The sequence below is a fragment of the Peromyscus maniculatus genome, chromosome 12 (assembly GCF_049852395.1).
Source record: "Peromyscus maniculatus bairdii isolate BWxNUB_F1_BW_parent chromosome 12, HU_Pman_BW_mat_3.1, whole genome shotgun sequence".
Classification (NCBI taxonomy): Eukaryota; Metazoa; Chordata; class Mammalia; order Rodentia; family Cricetidae; genus Peromyscus; species Peromyscus maniculatus.
In genome coordinates, this window is record NC_134863.1 from 13143561 (window position 1) to 13167898 (window position 24338).

At 46.4% G+C, this 24338-nt stretch overlaps 1 protein-coding gene across 4 annotated transcripts in view; it reads right to left on the reverse strand.

The window, feature by feature from the left end:
• Positions 1–24338, reverse strand: part of LOC121825724 (insulin-like growth factor 2 mRNA-binding protein 2) — a 78986-nt gene that overhangs the window by 14367 nt on the left and 40281 nt on the right. For 2 of the 4 annotated variants that reach the window (XM_076549360.1, XM_076549358.1), the window contains exons 2-9: positions 20167–20215; positions 18404–18455; positions 14531–14594; positions 12297–12569; positions 10560–10694; positions 8318–8440; positions 7107–7242; positions 4701–4829 (exon numbers count right to left, since the gene is read on the reverse strand). In XM_076549360.1, the coding sequence (XP_076405475.1) occupies positions 4701–4829; positions 7107–7242; positions 8318–8440; positions 10560–10694; positions 12297–12569; positions 14531–14594; positions 18404–18455; positions 20167–20215 (961 nt within the window). The remainder of the gene's footprint in view (positions 1–4700; positions 4830–7106; positions 7243–8317; positions 8441–10559; positions 10695–12296; positions 12570–14530; positions 14595–18403; positions 18456–20166; positions 20216–24338) is intronic. The other 2 variants (XM_076549359.1, XM_076549361.1) reach the window with 1 other exon arrangement.

Here is a 24338-nt window from a genome sequence, read left to right on the forward strand (position 1 = left end):
GAGATTTTTAAATAAGCTATAAAAGGGTGATGAGGACAGACTCCTTTTATCCATAAGTCAGAGCCGCAGGGTTGCTAGGACAGAATTCTTTCTCAGCAACCAGGAAGTCATTTCTAGCTGAGACTCGGACCTACACGAGTCTGAATCTCTAGCTCTTTTACAAAGTGGACCATTTTTTCAAAGCTTTCTGAGTCCACCCACAGACTCAAATGCCTAGATCTGATTGTATTTGACCATCCACTCACTCACTCACAGCTTTTGAGCACCCATATGGGAGACCTTATTTTAGGAGACAGGGACACAAGGGACTTATGGTCTATGTGGGAGACAAATGCAGAAAAGAACTTCAGAGAAGTCTTCAGACATTGACCACAAAGATGGAATGAACAAGCAGCCCAGGGCAGCAACTCCGGCTGGGCCTGGAGACTCCAAGCCCAAGATAACACATGGCCCTGGGCAAGAAGTATGTGGAGCAGCAGGGTTCCTAGCGGGGTCAGGATAGGTTGGCCTCTTTGAAATTTAGACAGGAGGCTAGCATGGAGAATACAAAGGCATTTGGAAGGGCATAAGGAGAAGGCAGGGGGTTGAGATCATGCCTTGTAGACCTGGCCCAGATGTGGACTGACCTCAAGAACATCTGTGAGCCAAGAATGTGGGCTGTTTCAAGTACGAATGAGTATTTATCTACAATGAAGTCAGTGTCTGTGTCCTTTCTCTTCCCATCTCCCCTTGCTAAGGTGGCGGTGACGGTGACGGTATCCAATAGAAAGGGATAAATTGTTTCCTCTGGTGATATATATATATATATATATATATATATATATATATATATGTGTGTGTGTGTGTGTATATATATATATATATATTGGTTTTTTGAGACAGGGTTTCTCTGTGTAACTTTGCGCTATTTCTGGATCTCACTGTGTAGACCAGGCTGGCCTCAAACTCACAGAGATCTGCCTGCCTCTGCCTCCCGAGTGCTGGGATTAAAGGTGTGTGCCACCACTGCCCGGCACATTCTTTTTTTTTTTTTTTCTTTTTAAAGTTTTTTTTCTTTTCTTTTTTTTTTTTAAAGATTTATTTATTTATTATGTATACAGTATATATGACTGCAGGCCAGAAGAGGGCATCAGATCTCATTACAGATGGTTGTGAGCCACCATGTGGTTGCTGGGAATTGAACTCAGGACCTCTGGAAGAGCAGTCAGTGCTCTTAACCTTTTTTTTTTTTAATGGTTTTATCAAGACAGGATTTCTCTTTGTAGCCCTGGCTGACCTGAAACTCACTCTGTAGATCAGGCTGACCTCGAACTCACAGAAATTCATCTGCCTCTGCCTCCCAAGTGTGGGAATTAAAGGCATGCGCCACCACTGCGTGGCTCACTCTTATTTTCTTAATAAGAATTGCAGACTTTCACTTTTCCGTTTTCTGCTGGCTTATGTATTTGCTGGTGACAGTTCCCTGTATTCCGGGCTAGCCTCAAACTCCCTGTGTAGCCGAGGATGAACCTCTGCTTTGCTGCCTCACCCCTCTGTGCTCTGGTGACACGTGACTCCACACCTGGCTCCTGCGGTGATTAGCACCCAGCCCTGGGCCTCACACCTGGCTCCTGTGGGCACCAAGCCCTGGGCTTCTTTGCCTTTCACAAGTACTTACCAATTGGGCCCAGTCTCCTGCTAGGGACTTTGGTTAAATCTACAGGTGATAAGGGTTTTTGTCCATTGTGGCTGTCTCCTGCATTCTCTGGGATCTTGCTTTCTTTCAGAAATTGATCACTGGATCTGTTAACTGGCCTTGCTGCCCTCTCCCCATTCATTCTCTCTCTCTCTCTTTTTTTTTTTTTCAATTTTATTTTATGTGCATTAGTGTAAGGGTGTCAGATCCCCTGGAACTGGAGTTACAGACAGTTGTGAGCTGCCGTGAGGGTGCTGGGGATTGAACCTAGGTCCTTTGGAAGAGCAGCCAGTGCTCTTAACCACTGAGCCATCTCTCCTACCCCACCCCCCACACTGATTCTTTATACATGCCCAATGAGATTTCATTGTACTTTCATGTATTTAAGTTAACTCGAGAGGATATATTAATGAGACCATAGGGAGGCTTGTTGATAATGTTCTCCCGAGGCTCCACCCGACCTCACTGAAGAGTGGTTCAGAGCTCAGGCCGCACCAGTCCCGTTGGCAGGAGAGTGGGTGAGCCAGCCCCGGAGTTGTGAGCATGGGAGAGCCGGCCCCCTTGCCATCTGCCACGAGGCATCATGGGCGGGAGAGAGATTTATATATATATATATATATATATATATATATATATATATATATATATATATATATATAAACATACACTATTAGGAATCAAGAAACAAATGACCACAAGGTCAGATATTAAAAAATGGAAACAATCTGTTATGCACAGCTTCATGGTGTTGTTGTTTCTAAAACAGAGACAAAATGGATTTTCCCCTCACGCTGGAGAGCAAACCCAGGGCCCTGCATGTGACAGGCAAGCATCCCTCCACCGACTCTCAACCCAACAACTGAAATGGACACTTCATAGAAATTACAAACTAACAAAAAAGGCCAAAAACTTTGAAAAGAAATGGAAAAAAAGTCATCTTTTTCTAAACAAAAGTTGCCAGATCAAGATGTTTCATGAGTAGAATTTATCCTATCTAAAAGCAACAACAACAACAACAAAACTCAGTATATTTTCTTTCATTTTGTCAAATAGTAAAAGCCGCCAGCTTTCCAGTCCATTCTTTGTGGGAAAAAAAACACAAAAACACAAGCCAGCTTTCTGCTGAAACCGCCAGACAGTATAAAAGTGTAATGACTCCCGTGTAGACACAGTTGAACGGAATGGGATGAGGTGCAGGAATGCGATGAGGTAGGCTGGGAGACAGCTGGAACTGGGCAAGGTGGTGCATTCACCCTTGCGGGGGCGGGGGTGGGGTGGGACAGGAGATCAGCGGCTCGAAGTCACAGTTAGTGAGACCAGCTTGGGCTACCTGTGACCCTGTCTCAAAGAATCACAAGCAAAACAAAGGCAGAGCTGGATTTCCAGTTGACTGATAAAACAGCAGATAACTCAATAAATTACTTTGGGAAACTGGCTATTCACTTGGAAAAATAATAAAGTTAGATCAAGATAAATCCCCTGTAAAATATAGTTATGAACAACCCCCAGCAAAACCAGCAACTAAAAATTAGTGTAAGGAAAACATTTTTACAGTCTGGAATGAAGAGGCCTTTTCCTTAGCATGGCATTAAAGGCCACCCCCCCCCCAAAAAAAAAATCACATATTCAGTTTTTATTTATTTATCTGTTTCCTGAAACCTCTGGAATCCTACCCCCTCAGGCTCTCGGGTACTACGGTTAGAGGCAGGAGCCACCATTCAAGGATTAAGAAAACATTATCTTTATGCTTAAAAATCCCGCACCAATTTTGTCTAAGAGAACGCTGTGACGGTTAAATTGCACACATCATTTCCTAATGTAATTCCAGTTATCAGGGGCTTTAGCTTTCAGACAGACTCTAAAAGGCCCCTTATTCAGCCCGTCCCAGGAAGTGAGCCGTCTTCGGTGGCTTCTAACGGCACTTATTCGGAGATTATGTCTCACAGCAAAGGTAAAGGATGTGAACTCCCCATCCGCCGCCCCGTGTGCGTCTGCCACAACCCCTCCATTACACAGCCCAGTGGTGGCTCCTTCCTTTCCTTTAAGGGAAATTGGACAGAACCGAAGAGATGGTATGCGGTGACTCCCAACACCTCAGAAAAGCTTCTGCCGGATGGAAGGTGCTGGGCCTGGTGCCAGCTTGTGCCGGTTTTGAGTGAACTCAAGGGGGCCCCTCCCCAGGAGCCACTAGCCACGCCCACTACACCAGGGAGCAGAACAGAACTGGCTCACCCACCTGATTCTCCCCCACTGAGACAGTTTATACACAAAACAAGCCACGTGTTTAGAGAAGAAAAAGCAGGGGAGGGCAGCTGTCCCGTGTCCGGTGTCCGGTGTCTTCAGGCCCCACTTGGTCATGTACTAATCCTGAATGATGATTGTGAATGAGGGCAACAAGCGGGAAACATACCATTCACGTTTCTTCTGCCGAGAGTTATGAGTCAAACCACACTGACTGATAACCTACTAAATATCAGGCAGTGTGCTGTTTAGACTCAGACGCTGGGGCCTTTTCCTTTTAAAACTTCCTTTCAATTAAGTATGTCTGAATTATGGACAAAGGTGGGAATGTGTATCTACTCAAGAATAATCCAGGTGTCATCTGTATTAAACAAGGGACACTCATGAATGTTGTTTGAAACAGCCACGGGGTTTCTCTGTGTAGTTCTGGCTGTCCCGGAACTTGCTCTGTAGACCAGGCTGGCCTCGAACTACCTCTGCCTGCCGAGGGCTGGGATTAAAGGTGTGCACCGCCACTGCCAGACCAGCAACTTTTATTTTTATAAAACGGACCTCTAGTGAATGAATCTTCTTCTCTGTGGCAGGACACTTACCATGTTTGAGGGCACTCGTTCAGAGCTTGGATCGGTGTCAATCTCCCACTGGAAAAGCTTCCACTCCAATTATAATCACCCACGGAGACAGAATGCAAATAACCGCTTTTGCCCTTACTCAACATGGCCGAGTAGCTGTGCTGCCTGGAGGAGCCCAGCCTGGGGGAGCCTCGGGACACCGAGCTACTTACAGCGAAGGGGTGGTAGGGGGCACTGGGGGGGACCCCACGGGGCCCTGCTGGTGGAGGAAGCACGGACAGTCCTGTAGAAAAGATGCCAAGTGCACTGAGGTTCAACCCTGGGATTAGATTGGCTTGTTGCTGGGGACAGAAACGAAGAAAAAAGATGAGGGAGAGAAGCCCAGAGAGGCCAGGCCTGCCGTGGCCACTCCCCACCTCCTGTCTGCACAGCACCAGTGTTTCCCTGTCTGTCCCGCCCCGGTACCTGGACTTCCTCACCTTGTACTGGGCGTGGACAACAAACCTCACCCTCTCAACCTAACTCTGACATTCCCTCAAAGCTTCCCCGTCCCCCTTGGGTGTAGCTACGCATCTGACTGTGGTCAGCCACGCCTTCACCAGCTGCTTTCCTGCTGAGCCCCGGCCGCTACCCCACCAAATCCTGCTCCCTCCACACCCTGCGCCCTTTCACCTCTGGACTCCGGTGCCCTGTCGGTGGTCCTTCCTGCTCCCCTGTCCAGGTGTCTCCCCGACCCCCTCCCAGTTGACATGGCCTTTTCTAGGCTCTCCTAACGCTCCTATTCCCTCAAAGATACAAGACAGAATCACGGGCTCAGTGGCTCACTTCTGCCTCACTTCCCGGGGTCAGTGGCCATGTTACTTAGAGGTGTATTCAATATCGGACACACAGTACTCCATATTAACATTTGCTGAATGAGAACAAACACCAGTCTTTTCTAGCCACCCAAGGACGGGTCAGAACCTTCAAGATCTCCTTCCTTATTTCACATTTCTACCTAGCATCCTCACCAGGGCTGGAGGCAGAGAAATGCAGTCCCTGTGCTGGCCTGTGCCCAGCCTGCCCCAATCCTTCTCTGTGGGTAAAGTCACTCTAGAAAAATGTCCCTTTTTGTAAAAATGGAGAACAGCAAGCCTGGATCCTTCACCATCGTCTCACGCTGTATGTTAAGAGCTGGTGATTGTGTGATTTCTCTCACAGAGAGAGCATGGACTTGGCAGAGGTGTCTAAGGGACATGTGCTGAAATGGTGATGTGTAGGGCACCTACACCCCTTCTGAGCACATCCAGGTGTTCACGGAAAGAGACGGCGAGATGAAAATGCCACCACGCTGCTCACTCAGGATGCTCTGCCTCTGCCCATCCTGGCCCACAATTATTGTGTGGTAGGCAGTCATGGGGGGGGGGGGGCTGCAGAGGTGGGGGATGGGACGCTGACCCGGGGAAGAACTGTGCAGTGTTGCTGAGGAAGGCGGGGCGGCAACACAGATCGCGGTCAGTGTTTACTCCTCTGTGAGATGTGAGTGCGGGGCATGGGAAGAAGAGGAAAGGTCCAATGGAGCCCAGAGGTCAGTGAGGTTGATAACTGTGGGGGCTGAACTGTGGCCCATGACGGCTGGTCAGAGGACCCTTTCCAGTCTCAGAAGATGATAGTGAAAAATGAAAGATTTCACTCTTCTGAGATGAGCCTGGACTTTGCTGACGGAGAAATAATTTTAAACAATTAATAAGGCGAGAATTAAGGAACAGGAAGAATGTGCTAGAGAGTGCTCAAGTGGGTGACAGCATTTACTAGGCCAACTACAAGCGCCAACCAGCAAGCAAGAGATGCCAATCAGGAGCTAGCCCCTCCTTTCCTCCCACCGGCCACTCTGAAATGCCTGCTTCAGATAGACTTTCCCCCGAAACAGCCCAGACTAGACAAGGTCTCTCTACCCTATGACGCCATCTGTTTTAACCCTGAATAACTCCAGGCCTTATGTATGCTACACACATATTACCACAGAGGTAAACCTCCAGCCCAGTCTTTTAAATATATAAAGGAGACAGGGTTTCACTATGCACCCCCAGCTGGCTTAGAACTCATTATGTAGACCACGCTGGCCTCGAACTCACAGACATCTACCTGCCTCTGTCTCTCCAGTTCTGAGATTAAAGGTGTGTGTCACCAGGCCTGGCTAAAGTATATACTTGGGATTTTAAAGAAAGAGAGGACACAACAATATTACACAAAGTTTAGAAAACAGGGGAACCCACTTTCCTAGACCCGTAATTTTTATTTTCATATCACAGCATCCAGCCCTGTTGACCCACATTAGTGTGTGTGTGTGTGTGTGTGTGTGTGTGTGTGTGTGTGTGTAGCCCAGCTTTGAAACCTTCCTGTTCCAATATATGTGATCATGAGCATCACCCCACTTTACGGTCTAGAAGGTATGATTTTACTGGCTCATGCTGATCTGTGTTTACCAGATTAAAGACATCTTTAATCCTAGGAAGTGGGACGCTCTTCCCATCTGCCCTAAGGCACCTCCTCCTCAGCTGAAGGACAGCTATCCTTACAGAGCTCGGGTCCTGCCTTAGCTGTCGGAAAGCCAAGCGAAGGAAGGGCTGGGCACTTACATTAACGGCCAGCATATCGTTTTCGAAGGCCTCTCGCAGCTTCTTCATGATCTCTATCTCAGCATTGGCGCATGCATCAATGGCGCCCTTCACCGTGATGGTTCTCTCAGGGTTATAGATGCTCAAATCCTGCAAGCTGGCCAATGAGGAAAAGACAGGAAGAATAAAATTCCAGACCACAAACACATCCTGGTAAAGACTTGATTTTTTTTTCCTAACACTGTAGCATAGAATCCTGCTATCTAGTCACAAGTCTTACTAGTGACTAGTACTATGAACCTTGGCTTCATGAATGCTAGGAAATGTGGAATAATCTTTTTGTGCACTGTGAAGATATGTTATTCTGATTTGTTTACTAAAAAGCTGAATGGCCAATAGTTAGGCAATATTTTCAGGCACATAGGATGCTGGGAAGAAGAGAGGAGTCACTAGCCAGACGGAGAGGAAGTAGAAAAAGTAAAAAAACATAGATTAAAAGATATGGGTTAGGACTGGAAAGATGGCTCAGAAGTTAAGAGCACTGGCTATTCTTCCAGAGGTCCTGAGTTCAATTCCCAGCAACCACATGGTGGCTCACAGCCATCTGTAATGAGATGTGGTGCCCTCTTCTGGCCTGAGGCACACATGCAGACAGAACACTGTATACTTAATAAATAAATAAATGTTTTTTTAAAAAAAAGATATGGGTTAATTTAAGTTATAAAAACTAGTTAGAAACAAGCCTAAGCTATCGGTCAAGCTTTCATAATTAAAAGTTTCTGTGAGGTTATTTGGGAGCTGGCTGGTGTGACAGAAAATTCTTACTACAAGGAAAGCCTTCTACCTCTGAGCTATATCCCTAGCCCCAAGTCTTACTTTGTATTTTGAGAAAGGTCTCACTAAAGCTCTCCTTGAGTTCACTGTGTGGCCAAGGCCAGCCTTGGACTTTTGCTTCAGCTGCCTCTTCTCCCAAGAGCCTGGATTACAAGCTTGTGCCGCAGAACTGACCGGATTTTTTTTTTATCTTAACAATTTCATGGTGCCGGGGACGGAGCCCAGGGGCCCCCTCTTGCTGGTCAGTGCTCTGGCGGGCTATAGAGCCAACCCTATGGACCTGCTTCCTGCTGCTCAGAGTATGGCACGGCTGAGCATTTCCCCTCTGGAGAAAAGTAGAGGCTAGGAAGGCTCAATCAGTCACTCCTGAACATAAGTAGTCTGAAGGGGGAGCTTACGATGAGATGGTGATCTTGGTCCCTGTGTCATGTTCAATTTTCTTCAAATTTCTGCCTTCTTTGCCAATCAGTCTTCCAACCAAGCCATTGTGGGCCAAGATTTTCAGAGGCACCTCCTCAGCTCTAAAAAAAGAGAAAGTAGATTCACCACTTAGAACAGAGGCTGCGTTGTCTCCTGGTGTCGTTATCTTCACTTCTTACGAATGGAAACCCATTTTTTAAGGTTCTTTCCCAACCTCAGCTAATAAATCCTGACTGAAATGAGCCACACGGTGGTAACTCTACTTCCAGTTTCTACTCACTAGTAGCCAGGTGGCAGTGAGTGCGTCCAGAGGCAGGCCAGTGGGAACTACACTAAAAAATAGAGTCCCATAGAATCCAGCAATCCCACTTCTGGGTATATATCAAAAAGGAATCAAAATCATGACTATTTGCAAATCGACATTCACAGCAATATCATCAAGAAGCAGTCAAGGCACAGCAGTGTAATCCAGATTAGGGGGTGGACATTTTATGTGCTACAGTGTGGAGGAACTTGAGGGCTGAGATAAACCAGTCACAGGAAGACAGATCCATGTGACCCACTCATAGCAAGTATTAAAGGCAGCGGTTCTCAACCTTCCTAATGCTGCGGACCTTTAATGCAGTTCCTCATGTTGTGGTGACCCCCAACCACCATTATATTCTTTTCTTTTCTTTTTCTTTCTTTCTTTCTTTTTCTTTTTTTTTTTTTGGGGGGGGGCTTTTCCAGACAGGGTTTCTCTGTGTAGTTGTATGAGTGTTTTGCCTGCATTACAGAAGAGAGCATCAGACCTCATTACAGATGGTTGTGAGCTGCCATGTGGTTGCTGGGAATTGAACTCATGACCTCTGGAAGAGCAGTCAGTGCTCTTAACCGCTGAGCCATCTCTCTAGCCCCCCATAAAATTATTTTTGTTGCTACTCTATAACTAATTTTGCTACTGTCATGAATATCTGGTTAGAGAGGACACCTGACATGTGACTGTGAAACGGGTGTTTGACCCCAGGAGGCTGTGACCGACAGGTTGAGAACCATTGGTCTAAGTAACCCAATTGGTGAGAACAGTGAGATGAGACTAGGAAGTCAGAAGCTGTTTAATGGGCAGAGGGAGGTTCAGGTTTGTAACCTGAGAAAATTCTGGACATGTATTTTATAACAGTGTGAATGAATACATTGTTATGTGTATTTTACCACAATTCTTCCAAACATTTAAAAAGGCACACAACATGACAGCCTTCCTTTCAAGTTTGGGATATCTTCCTGTGGTGATACAAGGCCTGCAATACTGTAAGGAAAGCAAAGCAAACATCCCAGATCTTTGAGCCCAAGGTTCCAGCGACCTTGGAGCTTTTCTAACTTAGGGCTCTGTGTTATTTGACAATACAGTTTCTCACTATTTATGCCACTTGTATTTTCTACTAATTGAGAACGGAAGCATCTGAGAGGCACATACATCATTGCAAGGCACCCAAATCAGCAATATGGTTAGGGGCTGTCCCAGGATGCACCCCTCAGAGGGCAGAGGAGCCTGTCTGCCTTGTTCCCTGCCCATCCCCAGTGCATACAGCCACATCCAGCACACGTGGCAAATTAAAGGAAGCTTAGTGTCTTATCGTGTATCATGTGCCTTGTCCTCGCCCCCTCTGGTCCTGTCCTCCCGGGACTCTCGAGTCACTCCCTGCGTCCCCGAGTCTTGGATGAGTCTCGTGTGCAGCCACCAGGCTGATTTCTCACCGCCGTGTTTACTCCTGCTCATAGTCCTGCTCATAGTCCTGCTCATAGCTGTAGCTTCAACACGAAGCTCAGTGCTCGGCCCAGGGCAGCTGCTCAGAAAAACTCAGACATTCAAACTCTATCGTGGTTCTATCCGACATCTTAAAATCCCCATCCACACACCCATCTGGCAGCCATTTTATAAGTGGGGTACAACTAATCAAAAGAACCAAGGGGGGTGTTATTTGTAAAAGCCTCAATGGGAGGAGGAAGAGAGTCCATAAGTAGGCAGAAGAGTCAGGGACTGCCCCCACTCCCACTGTTAGGAATCCTACAAAAAACACCAAGGTACTTAGTCATAACACACACGCAGAGGACCTGGGCCAGACCCTACAGGCTCCCTGGCCTCTGTGAGCCCCATTCATCCTAGACAGGTGATTCTGTGTGCTGTGTTCTGGCGGAGCTTTTTAACATATTTCTTAATCTTACAGCACTGCACGAACTTACAGTTTGGTCTCATCAGCCTCTTTCTGCATAATTTCAAGAATCATGCGGCACGCTTCAGATGTCCCTTCTGGGGTGGCATGGATGGTGACAGGCTTCTCTGCAGCCCCAGAGTTCTCCTTTCTGTGGATGTCTACCCTATAGGGAAAGAATCAGGAGCCATAGCACAGCAATGCCCAACAGGGTCTTGGACGCAAGAAAGCACAGCCCCGGCCAACACAGTGAGGAGAGCGGAAATGCTATCAGCACACTTGCAGCTCAGGCTGCTCTCCGAGGGGCCGGTGTGCAAGGGGGCTTGGACCAAATGTAAGCCCCCCGCAGCTCCGGTCAGAAGGGGGCCGTTCTGGCAGGAGTGGTGCAGGACCAAGGTGCCCAGACAACCTGGTACTAAAGCCAGCTTGGCTAATGAAGTCTTTTGTGCAGCCTTCAAACGTCTAGAGAAGTGAAGAGCAACGTGAGAAGGGGGCAGCCCAACAGAGCAGTGCTGACCTCTGCCATATGTGAATCCGAATTCCAACACCAAACTCAACCAAGCTTTGTGTATCGGAGCGTGGGCAGAGGGACAGAGAGACAGAGGGACAAAGGTCTGCCTCTCTGCCTTCCTAAGGTTCTGGTTTCCTTTCTGTTGGCAGTCTGCCTTCCTCCAGGCTCTGTCCACTTTCAGAGTCTTGTAACTGATGGCAGCCCCTTTCCACTTCACTGTTAGAAAGAACCCAGTCTTCAACCTCTTTCTCAAACTGGGACCCACACTTTGAGAACTAATGTCACTTCACTGAAACATAAGCCACCTTATACAATTTTTGCAATCAGAACAGAGACATAAAAATTACTTTATAATGCTGAGATAAAAGGCATGCGCCACCACACCCAGCTAGACTACAACTTCTTACTTCAGCATTTCCCTCCAGGGAATATGCACACTGGGTCTTACCCATCAGTGTCCTCTGCAGGTTACAGGACACTCACTCAAGGACTGGAGTAAGACACACCAGCTCAGGTAAGAGTATTTGCTAGCAATCTGGTGCTTTGCAACGTCAGTTCATTTGATCTGCCCAATTGTGTGCATTCTCACAACGATCCTGGTAAAACACAGTGGCTTCCTTTTTCACAGAAGCAACTGATACTCAAAGAAATGAACTAGTTCATAAAAACCTGCACACACGTCACTGTTTTCAAGTCCTACGTTTTCATTACAGTGTGCTGTGGTCTTAACGGTCATATAAAAATCAACAATTGTACAAATCATTTTGCCCACTGGCTGCTACCTCCAGTTCAGTCTTCTTACACAGAAAGCCAGACACAAAGCCAGATACTTTCTTGTTCAATGTAGCAGTGACCCACAGCTTCTACAGAAGACAACCTAGATGGTCTAAAGAATGGCTAACCCAAGTCTGACTCAGTAGAAGGTAAGAGCTCACACCAGAGCATCCTATGACCAGGGCTCCTCTCAGCCACTGTGGAACCAGATCTGCTCACAGAACGCCAGCAAACGGGACCATCCTTCCTGGAGGTCCTCAGTCTTCTCTTCACGGACTCAGCCTTTCAGGGAATGATGATTACGTCATCAGCATGACCACTCACCACAGCCCCAACCTGAGGTGAGTCTAGCCAGTCTACCGGGACAAGAGCTGCTCCATATGACAAAGCCTTCCACTATAGCAACAAGTGCTCCGAGCATGGCGGAGACAGGATGCAGGCGACCCCTCAGAAGGAAGCAAAGGAAGCCCTGGCGGCACGTACCGGGACTGGGTCTGTTTAGTGATGTTCTTGATGGTCAAGCCCTCCTTTCCGATGATGGCACCAACAAACTGGGTGGGGACCAGGATCCGCAGCGGGAAATCAATCTGTCTGGCCTGAGAAGAGCTCCCGGGGCTGTGGCCTTGTTCCCGGGAGGAGTGGTCCCCACGCTGGACTCGCTGAGGGGGCGGAGGAGAGCTCACCTCTTCATCGGGGATGTAGGAAATCTTGAAGGAGTAGTTCTCAAACTGATGCCCACTCAGCTTCTCAATGGCTCTGAAACACAGCGGGGTAGGGAGGCTTAGCGGAGAGTACAGGAAAGCCTGGGTGTCTGGAGGGGGGGCTGACTCACTTCGCTCACTAGCCACTTATGTGGTGCCTGTGCCAAGCACCAAGGATGCAGAGACAAATCCCGTCTCACCCCTGGAGTCTCAGGGGACAATCTTTCCGCATCTAGGTCTAGGTGACTAAGGCACAATTCTGCGGTTTGCATCCCCATCCCCATCCCCACCCCTGAGACTAAACTCCTCTCACCAAAAACTCTAAGTAGGGGTCCAAGAGAATTGCTTTCTAACTGTAACACGTCTTCATGATTATCTTAATCATATCACAAATTTAAATATATTCGAGAAATTCAGAAACCCATAAACACAAATGAGGGAAGCTATAGAATGGATAGTTTCCTTGTCCTTATTATGCAATATTTACTAAAATGTATTAAAAATGAATATTCTATTTCTGGTCCTTAAAACTCAGTTAACACGCTAAACATTTTCCATCATCAAATATTTTTATAGAATCCATTGCCCACTCCACTGGACACAACTGTAAACGAGGTCAGCCTTCTCCACTGGACACAACTGTAAACGAGGTCAGCCTTCTCCCCGTTCGCTGTAACCTTTGCTACTGAGCCTCCCTAAGCTTGGACATTAGGCCCAGTCTCTTGAAAAATCACGTTACCCTGGGTACCTCTGAAGTTACAGCTCTTCCTCAGGGGCAAACGCCTAGAGACCAGACTGCCCAGTGTCTGGCTGGTAACGTCTCAGTATTCACTATTCTCTAGCAGATAGGGTGTGTCTGCCCTCAGTCCTCAAGGTTACAGATTATCTACAAATAACCATTATAAACAACAAGATCTACCTCTGTGTTTTCAAAACTGTACATGAAGTGGGAGAATGCCTTTACATGTTTCCGCAGCCATCCTACTGGGTAACACTGAGGGTCTGCGAATTCATTCCAAAACAGAACCTTCTGAATTCAATGAAGGCAAGCGGGTAACGTGTAGATACCAGCCAAGTGGCACTGGGCTATGGCTAGGATGGGCAGAGGTGGCGTGGCCTGGCCAAGCTTCACAGCGGATGAGCCCGTACGTTTAGCAATGACCAATTATTTACCTTCCTGAGCCTGTCGGTAGGAAAAATGGGTACATTATGTCTCCACACGTGCTGAGAACTGCAACAGCAGTGAGGTAATTACCTTGGAATGGGTATAGCCTGGGCTACACACAGCCAGGAAGTACGACTACCTGTTATACTTCTAAGTTCACTGGCCTATGAGGCACTTCAAGGACCTCCTACCAACAGAAACTTCTTAGCTAGGCATGGCAGGACATGGCTATAATCCCCCCACCTCAAGCCCAAAAGATTTAAAAAAAAAAAAATCTTGTTTTTTGTTATTGTTTAAAAAACTTTTAGAGTAAACTCTAATCATTATTGAAGCAACAGAGTAATGAACGGAATAAGAGTAGAGAGTCCCAGTCCGGCACATGGGTGGAATATTCCCAGACAATTAAGCCTGCTGTTGTCGCTGAGGTGAATCCTTTTTAAAATATCGTACACATTAAAAACTACTGTTTTCGTCTCCATTCAGTGAGTGTGGACAGACGGCTGTGCACACTCCTTGTGGAGAACGAGCATGCTCCAGGTAAAGAGGCCCCAGGAAGCTCGTCAAAGTGAGCCCATGGGTGCAGTATCATAACGCTGGTATCCTTCCCTTCCTGCTGATGCCAAGTTCAACACTGTTCAATACGGAGTCCCCTGGATGATCACCCAGCAGCCTGGGACGAGCTCCCTGGGGTTGCAGAGACATGGATACCCTGGAGTTGTCCTGGCATGTCCAAGAGGATGTGGACTGGCTGGCACCTGTCTTCTCAGGAAGGGTTTCCAGGAGCAGGACTCAAAGGAAACCAGAGACAAGCCCGAACACCCCTGCAAGGAGGCAAACCCAGACCCACTTACATCTTTGCTTCCTCTCTGGTCGCATAGGTGACGTTGACAACAGCAGTTTCTGTATCTGTATTGACTGGGGAGAAATGAAAATCGCATCATCATTTAAAAAGAGCTATCCCCCTCCAGCCCGGGGAAGGCTAACTTCAGGGGGAAACCCTTAACCGGAGTCATGTGCACCTCTGTTTACTACCATTATAGAATCTGTAAATCAAACGTATACCACACTCTGTAATCAGTTGCACCTATAAAACAGTGCCCTGAATTTCCCTTATTTTTTTTAAAGATTTATTTATTTATTACGTATACAGTGTTCTGCCTGCATGTACACCTGCAGGCCAGAAGAGGGCACCAGATCTCATTGCGGATGGTTGTGAGCCACCATGTGGTTGCTGGGAATTGAATCAGGACCATCTGGCAGGACAACCAGTGCCCTTAACCACTGAGCCATCTCTCCAGCCGGAATTTTACTTACTTTATAAGTACTTCTGAGTAAGTGAACTATCTCTGTATAGTTATGTATTTTCACTTTCAATATGGGCACAAAAGCAAACAGGTCATGAGTTGCTTCACCATGGGGTGTTTGGGAACGTGTTGTCCCCAGGCCTGTCATGCTGAAGTGCTAAGTCACCTCGACTGCAGACACCGCTGGACTCTGTATTCTGAATTACATTTCATTGTTAATTTAAAACACAGAGACTGTTAAAAGTTTCCAATCTGCAGCCTGTAGACTCTGACTCCCAGAAATGGCTGGGCCTGAGCCTTCTAGTTACAATATCCACCATATATATATACATACAATAGTAAGGAAAGTCAACCATATATATCTGTGGCATGCAGAGTGTGTGTGTGTGTGTGTGTGTGTGTGTGTGTGTGTGTGTGTGTGTTTCCATCCATCCATCCATGATAACAACAGGAGACTGAGGCAGGACAGGAAGCCTGGGTTATACAGCAAGTCCCTATCTCTAAACAGACACAGACATGCAGACAGAGAGACAGACAGAGAGACAGACAGACACACACACACACACACACACACACACACACAAATTCATTCAAAGGGCGTGATTGATGAAGCTTGCTTTAACCCAGAAAACCTAAATGAAAAGTATGTTTACACAAAAACCAAGAATGACTAAATTGGATCCTCTATTCAAAACAAGACGTTGTGGAATTTAAAGTCAACAGCAGTAAAAAAAAATTCTGGAAAGTCATGATAAAGCTCCCTTTCAAAGTAGCAATACTCCTTCTTAAACTTCAGGAGTTCTAGGACCATCCCCGTTGTAACATTATTAAAATGTAAAGAAATGTGACTCTGAGATTCTCAAAGGAATCTGGCATCCCCCAAACATTAAAGAGTCTAGGATAAAAACATATTTTGCCCAGTAATTTCAAAGCAGCATCAGACTTGGTGGAGGGATGCTGGGGGACAGGTAGGAAGGAGGTGCACAGTCAGCAGTAGCTATCAGCACAATGATTGACACATCATCAGCACCGATCCCGGCCCTGGCCTCTGCCCTGGTGCACTCAGGCTGCTCCTAATGGTTCTTACTCACAGATGCCCACAGAGCAAGCGGGGGGTGTATCACCGTCCTCACTCACTGTCAGTGCTAAGTCAGAGGCTTCCAGTCTGCGGCTTTCTAGACCGACAGAGAAGGCTGCAGATGCAGACTCCCAGAAAAGACATCCTCTAGGAATCCCGGATCCTGAGATTTTGCTCTTGCTTTTCACTAATAGTCTCTGCCCTTCAAAGATATGTCTTCTGAAAGTCACATGGTCCTTAATTCTAGAGGAAGCTGAGCTCCATTTAAATAATTTACTTCATTGCTCATGAAAGCCATGTTCCTAAGACTTGACTGACAGGCTCTACTGGATCAAAATCACCCAAGAAACACGACAAATGAGCAGCTCGGTGGCTTGCTCTGTGCCTCAAGGTGCTGGAAGTTGGGCAGTCTCCAGTGCTCAGGTGCTGAAGGGCAGCCTGCTGCCCCAGGGCCCTTGAACATCTTCTCAGGTAGCACCATCCTGAATCGATCTCATGGTTATAGCTGCTAATCTGTCTCCCTCTCTCCAAATCTGGGATTTCAGGTATGGGCCACCACACCCAGACCAGCACTTTGTCTTTGCAACTTTTTTTTCCCCAAGTTCCCACCTGCTACTACTAGAATGTCTTCCTTTCAACGACAAGGAAGTGAAAACATTTTTCCTTCCGAGTGCTTTTCTCTCAACTCTGAGCATGGGCAAGCAGTTACGAGAAACAGAGAAATGTTCTTAATAATCGTGGAGGGGAGCACAGCCACATCATTGCTGCTTCAAAATGAGTATGCTTAGTACACTGACAGACTGGACTATCTGTAAGAAATCGGATTCTATATGATCTTTCCCTAAGGACTTTGTGATCCTTTACACTTGTCTACAAAATACATCAACAGGTTTCCGCTGAGTGATGTGACCATTAACGCTATAGGAAGGGTAGAAATCACATTTATTTTACGTAAGTGGAGAAGGAATCGGTGTGGTTCAGTTGGTGAGGCTGAGCGACTGCCCACGGGTTCACAGGCAGGGGGCGATCAGGGCCAATGTAAACGCCACCTTTACCATACTTCGGTGTCTTCATTGTCAGTGTCCTGGGATCCACCTTTCCGAGACTCCTACAGAGCTGTACGGGATATCAGCTTCAGGTGCCCTTTTGGTTCCCCTTAAAAATCAGTGCTTCAGTCCTTAGCCGATAAAAACGAGTAGCAGGAGAGAAGGAAGTATTTCCTGGGCATATGCAGTGCTGTTCCTGTGATGGTGGGCCTCAGATCTGAGTGCACACAAAACCACTCAGAGATTCTTGATTCAACCATGAGCCACTCCCTCCACCCCTGAAGTAGGAATGGTCGAGGAAATGGGCTCAAACCAGTAGCCAAGGCATGGGACATAACGTACTTCCTTATGAGCCGACCTGGAGTCTGCCTGAGGGCCTAGCAACAGACGCTGTCAGAGGTCCTGATCATGCCCAGCCAGTGAGGGATGACCACACAATGCCACCAGGTTGGGACACAGCGTGGGTGCTGAGAGGAGGGTATATAAGGCCTTCCCCGTTATTGAATAAATGAGTTTGCTGTTTGCCTTCAACTGACTCCCAGTGTCTGTGTCATTGATGCTGTGCCTTCTCGATCTCTCCCTGCAAGGGAGCCGTTAAAATCCAGCAACACACCCTGAGTCTCCGCAGGTTTGTGGTGAACCCTAGGAACCTACATTTTCATAAGTGTCTCAAGACTCCTGGCAGGGAAAATCTACCTCATAGTAAACAGATGTTAGGTTGTGTCCTCACCTCCTAGTGAGCTGGAGTTAGTTAAGTAACAGCAGTGTTAACTATTCTCAGATGAATTAAGCTTGCCCCATCCAAACTATGTTTATCCAGAGCTTATGCTCACTGCAGGTGTTAAGAAGTCTGAATGCTGGGTGAGGTGGCCACACCTCCAATCCCAGCACTCGGAGGCAGAGGCAGGCAGGCTTCTATATGAGTTTAAGGCCAGCCTGGTGTGTATGTATGTATGTATGTATGTATGTATGTATGTATGTATACACACACACACACACACACACACACACACACACACACACACACATATATATATATATTGAGTGCCAGGTCAACCAGGGCTACACAAAGATACCCTGAAAAGAATATTCCTCGAACTGAACTATATAGATATATAGAGATGACAGATAAATGCCTCTGACAGGCAGGTGTACAAATAGACACTAGCGGAAGAACATGTCAAAAGCATTGGGACTTACTACTTCTCTGATGACCCCAACCTGTAAGAAATACAATGCCCTCTCCACAATTCAGTGAGCTAACTTCCTCATGTGTTTAACCTCCTCGCTCATTACCTTGTTCCACATTCTCCACTGTCCCACACTCAGCCAACAGTCCATCCAATACCTGTAAAGGAACAGGAAGAAAAGATCATAAAAAAGACACTGATTTGCCTCCACAAGTGAAACACATTAAAACAGAGACATAGGAATAGTGTAAATAAGTTGGCATTTCAGGTCTTCCATAAGAACTCTACACATCTAAGAATTCAGGACTTTTTGCTGATTGCTTCCCAACAGCCTATTCAATAAGATGACACTACATAATTTTGGAGTCTGGTAACTGAACAGTTATACTCATCTGATGACTCAAGACCATGCTGTTGAAATGAAAAGCAGACTAGAGGACAGAGCTCATTTTTCTTTAGGGGATTTAACAATTCTTCCTTTGGATTTCCTCAAGGGGCCTCCTTATTTATTCAAGTAATAGACTGTGTAGACTTTTCCACAGTAAAAAACTGTTCTTGAGGATGGCGAGATCCCAGCACCCACATGGCAACTTATAACCAACCACCTGCAACTCCAGTTCCGGGGGATCAAATGACTTCTTCTGGCCTCATGTGCTACTGAACACATGTGGTGTACAAAGACCCACACAGACACACACACATACACATAAAAATAATAAATCTTTTTAAAAATTTGTTCTTTTGCTTTGTTTTGTTTTGTTCTGAGGCAGGTTTCTCTATGCAACTTTGGAGCCTTTCCTAGAACTCACTCTGTAGACCAGGCTGGCCTCGAACTCAGAGATCCGCCTGCCTCTGTCTCCCGAGTGCTGGGATTAAAATGTGTGCCACCATCACCTGGCAAAAGTTTGCTTTTTTTTTTTTTTTTTAAAGATTTATTTTTGAGATAGGGTCTGGCCGTCCTGGAAATCCCTACATAGACCAGGCTAGCCTCAAACTCAAGAGATCAGCCTACCTCAGTCTCCTAAGCACTGGAATTCAAGTCACACACCACTATACACCACAATGCCTGGTTACTGTGTGTGTGTGTGTGTGTGTGTGTGTGTGTGTGTGTGTGTGTGAGAGAGAGAGAGAGAGAGAGAGAGAGAGAGAGAGAGAGAGAGAGAGAGAGAGAGAGAGAGAGAGATGCGCTTGCAGAGGCCAGAGGTATTGGATCTGGGGTCATAGGTAAGCCACTCAATTTGACTATTGGAAATGGAACTTGGGTCCCCTGCAAAGGCAGCTCTTCAGCCTCGTCCTGTTTCTTCTTCTGCTTTTAAAGACAAAGATAAAACAGCTTTTTTTTTAGGCTGGTCTGGTATCCTGTGGGTTAGGGCAGTTTGTTCCTAACAGTGGGGCCACTCCTTGCATCCTACTGTATTTAAGATAGCAATCTTAGACTTGGAGTGCCCTGCAGATATATCTTTAATGGTTACTCATAGCAACTACCTCAGAACAAAAACAAACAAACAAACAAATCGACCCCGACAAAGAACTTTCTGTTTCCATAGGTTTCCCGGTGCCTCAGCCAATCAGAATGTGGAACAACAAAAATCGTTCATCAGATCATACGCTAAGAATCACAAAGAGGTGCACACTTTGTCCCCTGGCTGGTGTGCGGGTGTTTGTGGTGTGGTACCTGAGGGCGAAGACTGAGAGGCCAGAGGGCACTTGGCTGGGGAGGGAGAAACAAACAACCTCTAAATCGCACTGTGTGCCCCAGCCCTGGAGAGGAAGGACAGGACCCAGAGGTGTGGGGGACACGTCTCAAGGTCTCTGAGTCCTAAAGCAAAAGGAAGCTAAGGCAAGGAGGTGTCTGGAGTCCCGGCTTACCTCCCACTGCAGGTGAGGCGGGATGTTCCGAATCTGGATTTTTCTGCTCCTGTAAAGACAAGAGCAGTCTAGAACATTTTCTCCATCCACTCCAACTTCAGCAAATAACAAAATCAGACAGAAGATCATAAACCAAGTTCACTGTCCAACTATATGCACCAACCCCCCCCCCCCCACACACACACACACAGAGAACATTCCTACAGTGGATAGCAGGCTCCGGGTTTTAAGGTTTTAATTACCTTGGGAGGAAAAAAAAAATCCACAAATCGCAACAAGTTAAAGAAGCTACAATTTAAATACAGACTTACATTTCCAATTTCCTACTAAAGAAGTCAGAAGATGAACCACCATATATTGTTTTTATGATTATTCTCTCAAAACATACATGCTTGCAACTGATCCTACCCCCAGGTTCAAACACACTGGGTAAGGTCACAAATACTATGGGCTTAAACAAAATCAGATTTTGTTTCATGTCAAATTTCATTTAAAAATTTATTTCCAGAAGGTAATTTATTTGCAGTTCGAAATTAAAACATCATAACAATTTTCCATCTCCCGCTCCTCGCTGGAAGCAACTTGTTTCTGCATATCTTCAGTTTCATGTAAAAATACAGACTTACGTCTCTTACAGAAGCACCGGTACGTTCTCCAGTCTGTACCTTGTTTTTTCACCTGATAGTAAGTAACACACTGACAATCTTCCTGTCTTAGAAAGCTTCCTTGTCTGTTTCCTACCCCATGAATGTCTGGCATTTATTTCATCTAGCCACTTTCCTTATCGTGAGTATTTAAACTCTCCCCTCTCCCCTCCCCCTCTCTCCTCCCCTCCTCCTCTCCCCTCCCCCTTCCCCCTCCCCTCTCCCTCTTCCTCTCTAAATTCAGAGGCCTTTCTTAAGACACCCTGAAAGTCCGAAGGCTCTAAATGATTTAGGTATCTTCTTCTGTGTTTGTTTTTGTTTTTCAAGACAGGGTCTCTCTATATGTAGCCCTGGCTGTCCTGGAACTTGCTCTGACCTCAGACTCATACAGATCCTCCTGCCTCTGCCCTCCGAGTGCTGGAATTAAAGGTTTGTGCCGCCCAGCTCTTCTTCTGCCTTTTTTTTTTTTATGTAAACGATTACAAAGAAAATGTAATTAAAATTACACAGAAAATAAGCCAGGTATGGCGATCTAGGTTTCTTATACTAACAATCATAAGACAGGAGGATCATAAGTTCAAAGCCAGCCTGGGAAGAAAGGCATCATGGTCTTTCTATTCTCATCTGCTGAGACCCTATTAAACCCTGGGAAGACCCACCAGTGTACAGAAGTGCAATTTTCATTGAACTCCGATTCCATCAACACTCATTTGCGGGGAATGCTGGAGGAGGGATGTGGTCCCCATCCCTTTTCCCTTCTTTCTGGTGCTCGTATTTCCAAACAGTGTTTGTACACGGCCACATGCATCCCCATGGCTTCAACCTTGGCAACAGCCTTGGAGGAACAAAGAAGTACAGACTACGAGAAGGAAAACCAGTGAAGCGAGCAGCTCATCTCTTCCCTGCACGTGCAGGTTTGAGAAAGTGCCCGAGGAGGCCAGAGGCCAGCCTCAGGTGTGTTCCGGCAGACTCCGGGAGCCGAGAGACAAGGTCTTGCAGCAGCCTGGGGCTCCCCAAGGCTACTAGGTACACTAGGTTGGCTGGTGCAGGGGTCACACGCATGAGCTGCCGTGTAGTCTTTAAAGTGTGAATGCGCTGTGCTAATGGCTAGTACGGGTGAGGATGTAAAACCTCACATGTCATGGCCGCACGGAAAAAGCAGCAAGAATCAAGAGCCACTTTGTTGTCTCCAGGTCCTAAAGCCTGGCTTAGCGCACTCTTTGGCCCCTGTTCTTCATAAAGAGGCAGGCCTACGGTGGCTGCACAGAAATTTCCTACAGACGGTGCACCAAACCCATCTGTAGAAAAGTCATCGGAATTTAAGAAGATAGAGTATGTCTAAAAAAAAAAAAAAAGTTTGTTGTTTCCAAATATAAATATTGACTCTAACTGCTAACCAAAAATATAGCCCGCAGATAGCAACTTATTCATGAGCTCAAGGATATCCGAACAAACATAGCTACTGCACAGTGAGTATCTATCAGCACGTGATAAATAAGTTATATATATATATAGTCTTATATATATATATATATAGTTATATAGTTATATACATAGTCATATATAGTTATATATAAATAAGCACAGTTATAACAGACAGCTGTTAGGGAACTCTCTAAGGCATGTCGTTACAGAAAACCAGTTACTAATTAAGTTGATCCTGGTTTTGTAAATTATTTGTATGTATATGTGTACATGGGGGTGTGTGTGCACTATGTGTGGGTGCCCATGAAGGCCAGAATCAGACCCCCTAGAACTGGAGTTACAGGTGGTTGGGAGCCAGCCACCAAGGGTGCTAGGAACTGAACTCAATCCTCTTACAGGAGCAGTTCATGCTCTCAGCCATGGAACCACATCACCAGGCCCCCGGACGCAGACCATAACATAGGCTGTTATTATGGTTGGCTTGTATCTACTATGTAGCCAAGGATGGCCTTGAACTTGTGGAGACAGATTCTCCTTTCTCAGCCCCTCAGCTACTATAAGAGTTTTAATTGTTGATCTTTGTTTTTAAACAAGTAAGACAGGGCTAGAAACACAGCTCAGCAATCCAGAGCATCGAAGAGTAGGTCTGTACACATGTATACGTGCAGGAAACTCACTGACGACGGCCGAGCAAGGCACTGAGCTATGACTACAGCAGAATGGCGCTCGGAGTCATGTTATTGCTTCATTCCTTCAGCAGAACAGTAGTGTTTGGTTTTCTCCTAGGTCCACAGTCTATGCAGTCTCCGTGCCTTGACCACCCAGGCAGTGTAGGGCTGGGGTTCCATCTCACAGAGTGGGCCCGAAATCTAATCGGGTGGTGGCTGGCCACTCCCACGAGCTTTGTACCACCACTGCACCAGTGTGTGTGGCAGGCAGGCTGCCACGGAAGACAGAAGAGCTTGCAGCTGGGTCCGTTTGTCTTTCTCCTTCGGGGGCATGCGCAGTGCCATCTGGCACCGTGACTGCTAGTCAGTCAGGTGAAGGTTCTATGTAGGCGTCAGCCCGACTTCTTCGTGTCCCGTGAGTTATGCAGGGGCTGTCTTCAGCAATACGGCCTTAGCATCCGTTTGTAGGGAGCCACCCATGGCTTGGGTTGTTTAGGGGTTTCCATGGGACCCCTTTGGCCAACACCTTGATTAAAAGTTACCCATTTCCTGCACTGGAGGTTTTGTTGAGTGAGAAGAGATGTTTGGCGGGGCCCTGCATTTAACGATTCCATTTAGATTTCTTTCGCATATGGACATATTTTAAGAAGCTTTTACTTGCTGGGTGGTGGTGGCACACGACTTTAATCCCAGCATTCCAGAGGCAGAGGCAGGCGGATCTACAGTTACAGGACAGTCAGGGTTACATAGGGAAACCCTGTCATTTAAAAAAGAGAGAGAGAAGCTTTTACTTTACTAGATTTCCATATGAACCCTCAAATGACCCTCAGTTTAGTGGTCCCTCCCCATACTCCTCCCCCATGGCCCCCTTCTTTTCCTCTCTTCTGGTTTGATCCTCCTGTTCCAGTCCACGATCACACTGCATCCCCCAGCCTCTCCTCACCCACCCATAACTATCTTTTGTATTTTTCTTCCCTAGGGAGATTCTTCCTTCTCCACTAGTCCCTTACTCTATACCTGGACTCTGTGGTTAAATGGTGGGAATGTAAACTTGTACACCCACTATGGAAATCAGTGTGGCAATTCCGCAGGAAGCGGGAATAGACCTACCTCAAGATACAGTTATACCACTCTTGGACATATACCCAAAGGACTATCCATTCTACTACAGACACTTTCTCAACCATGTTCACTGCTGCTCTATTCATCATAGTCATAAAACTGGAATCAGCCTAGATCTCCATCAACAGACAGAGAAAGACAATGTGGTACATTTATTTACACAATGGACTACTACTCAGCTGTTAAACCAAAATCATGAAAGTCACAGGTAATCATGAAAGTTCTGATGTAACCCAGACCCTAAAAGACAAATATGGTTATACATTTGCTTACATGTGGATGTTAACTGTTAAGTCTTTGATAAGCAGGGTAT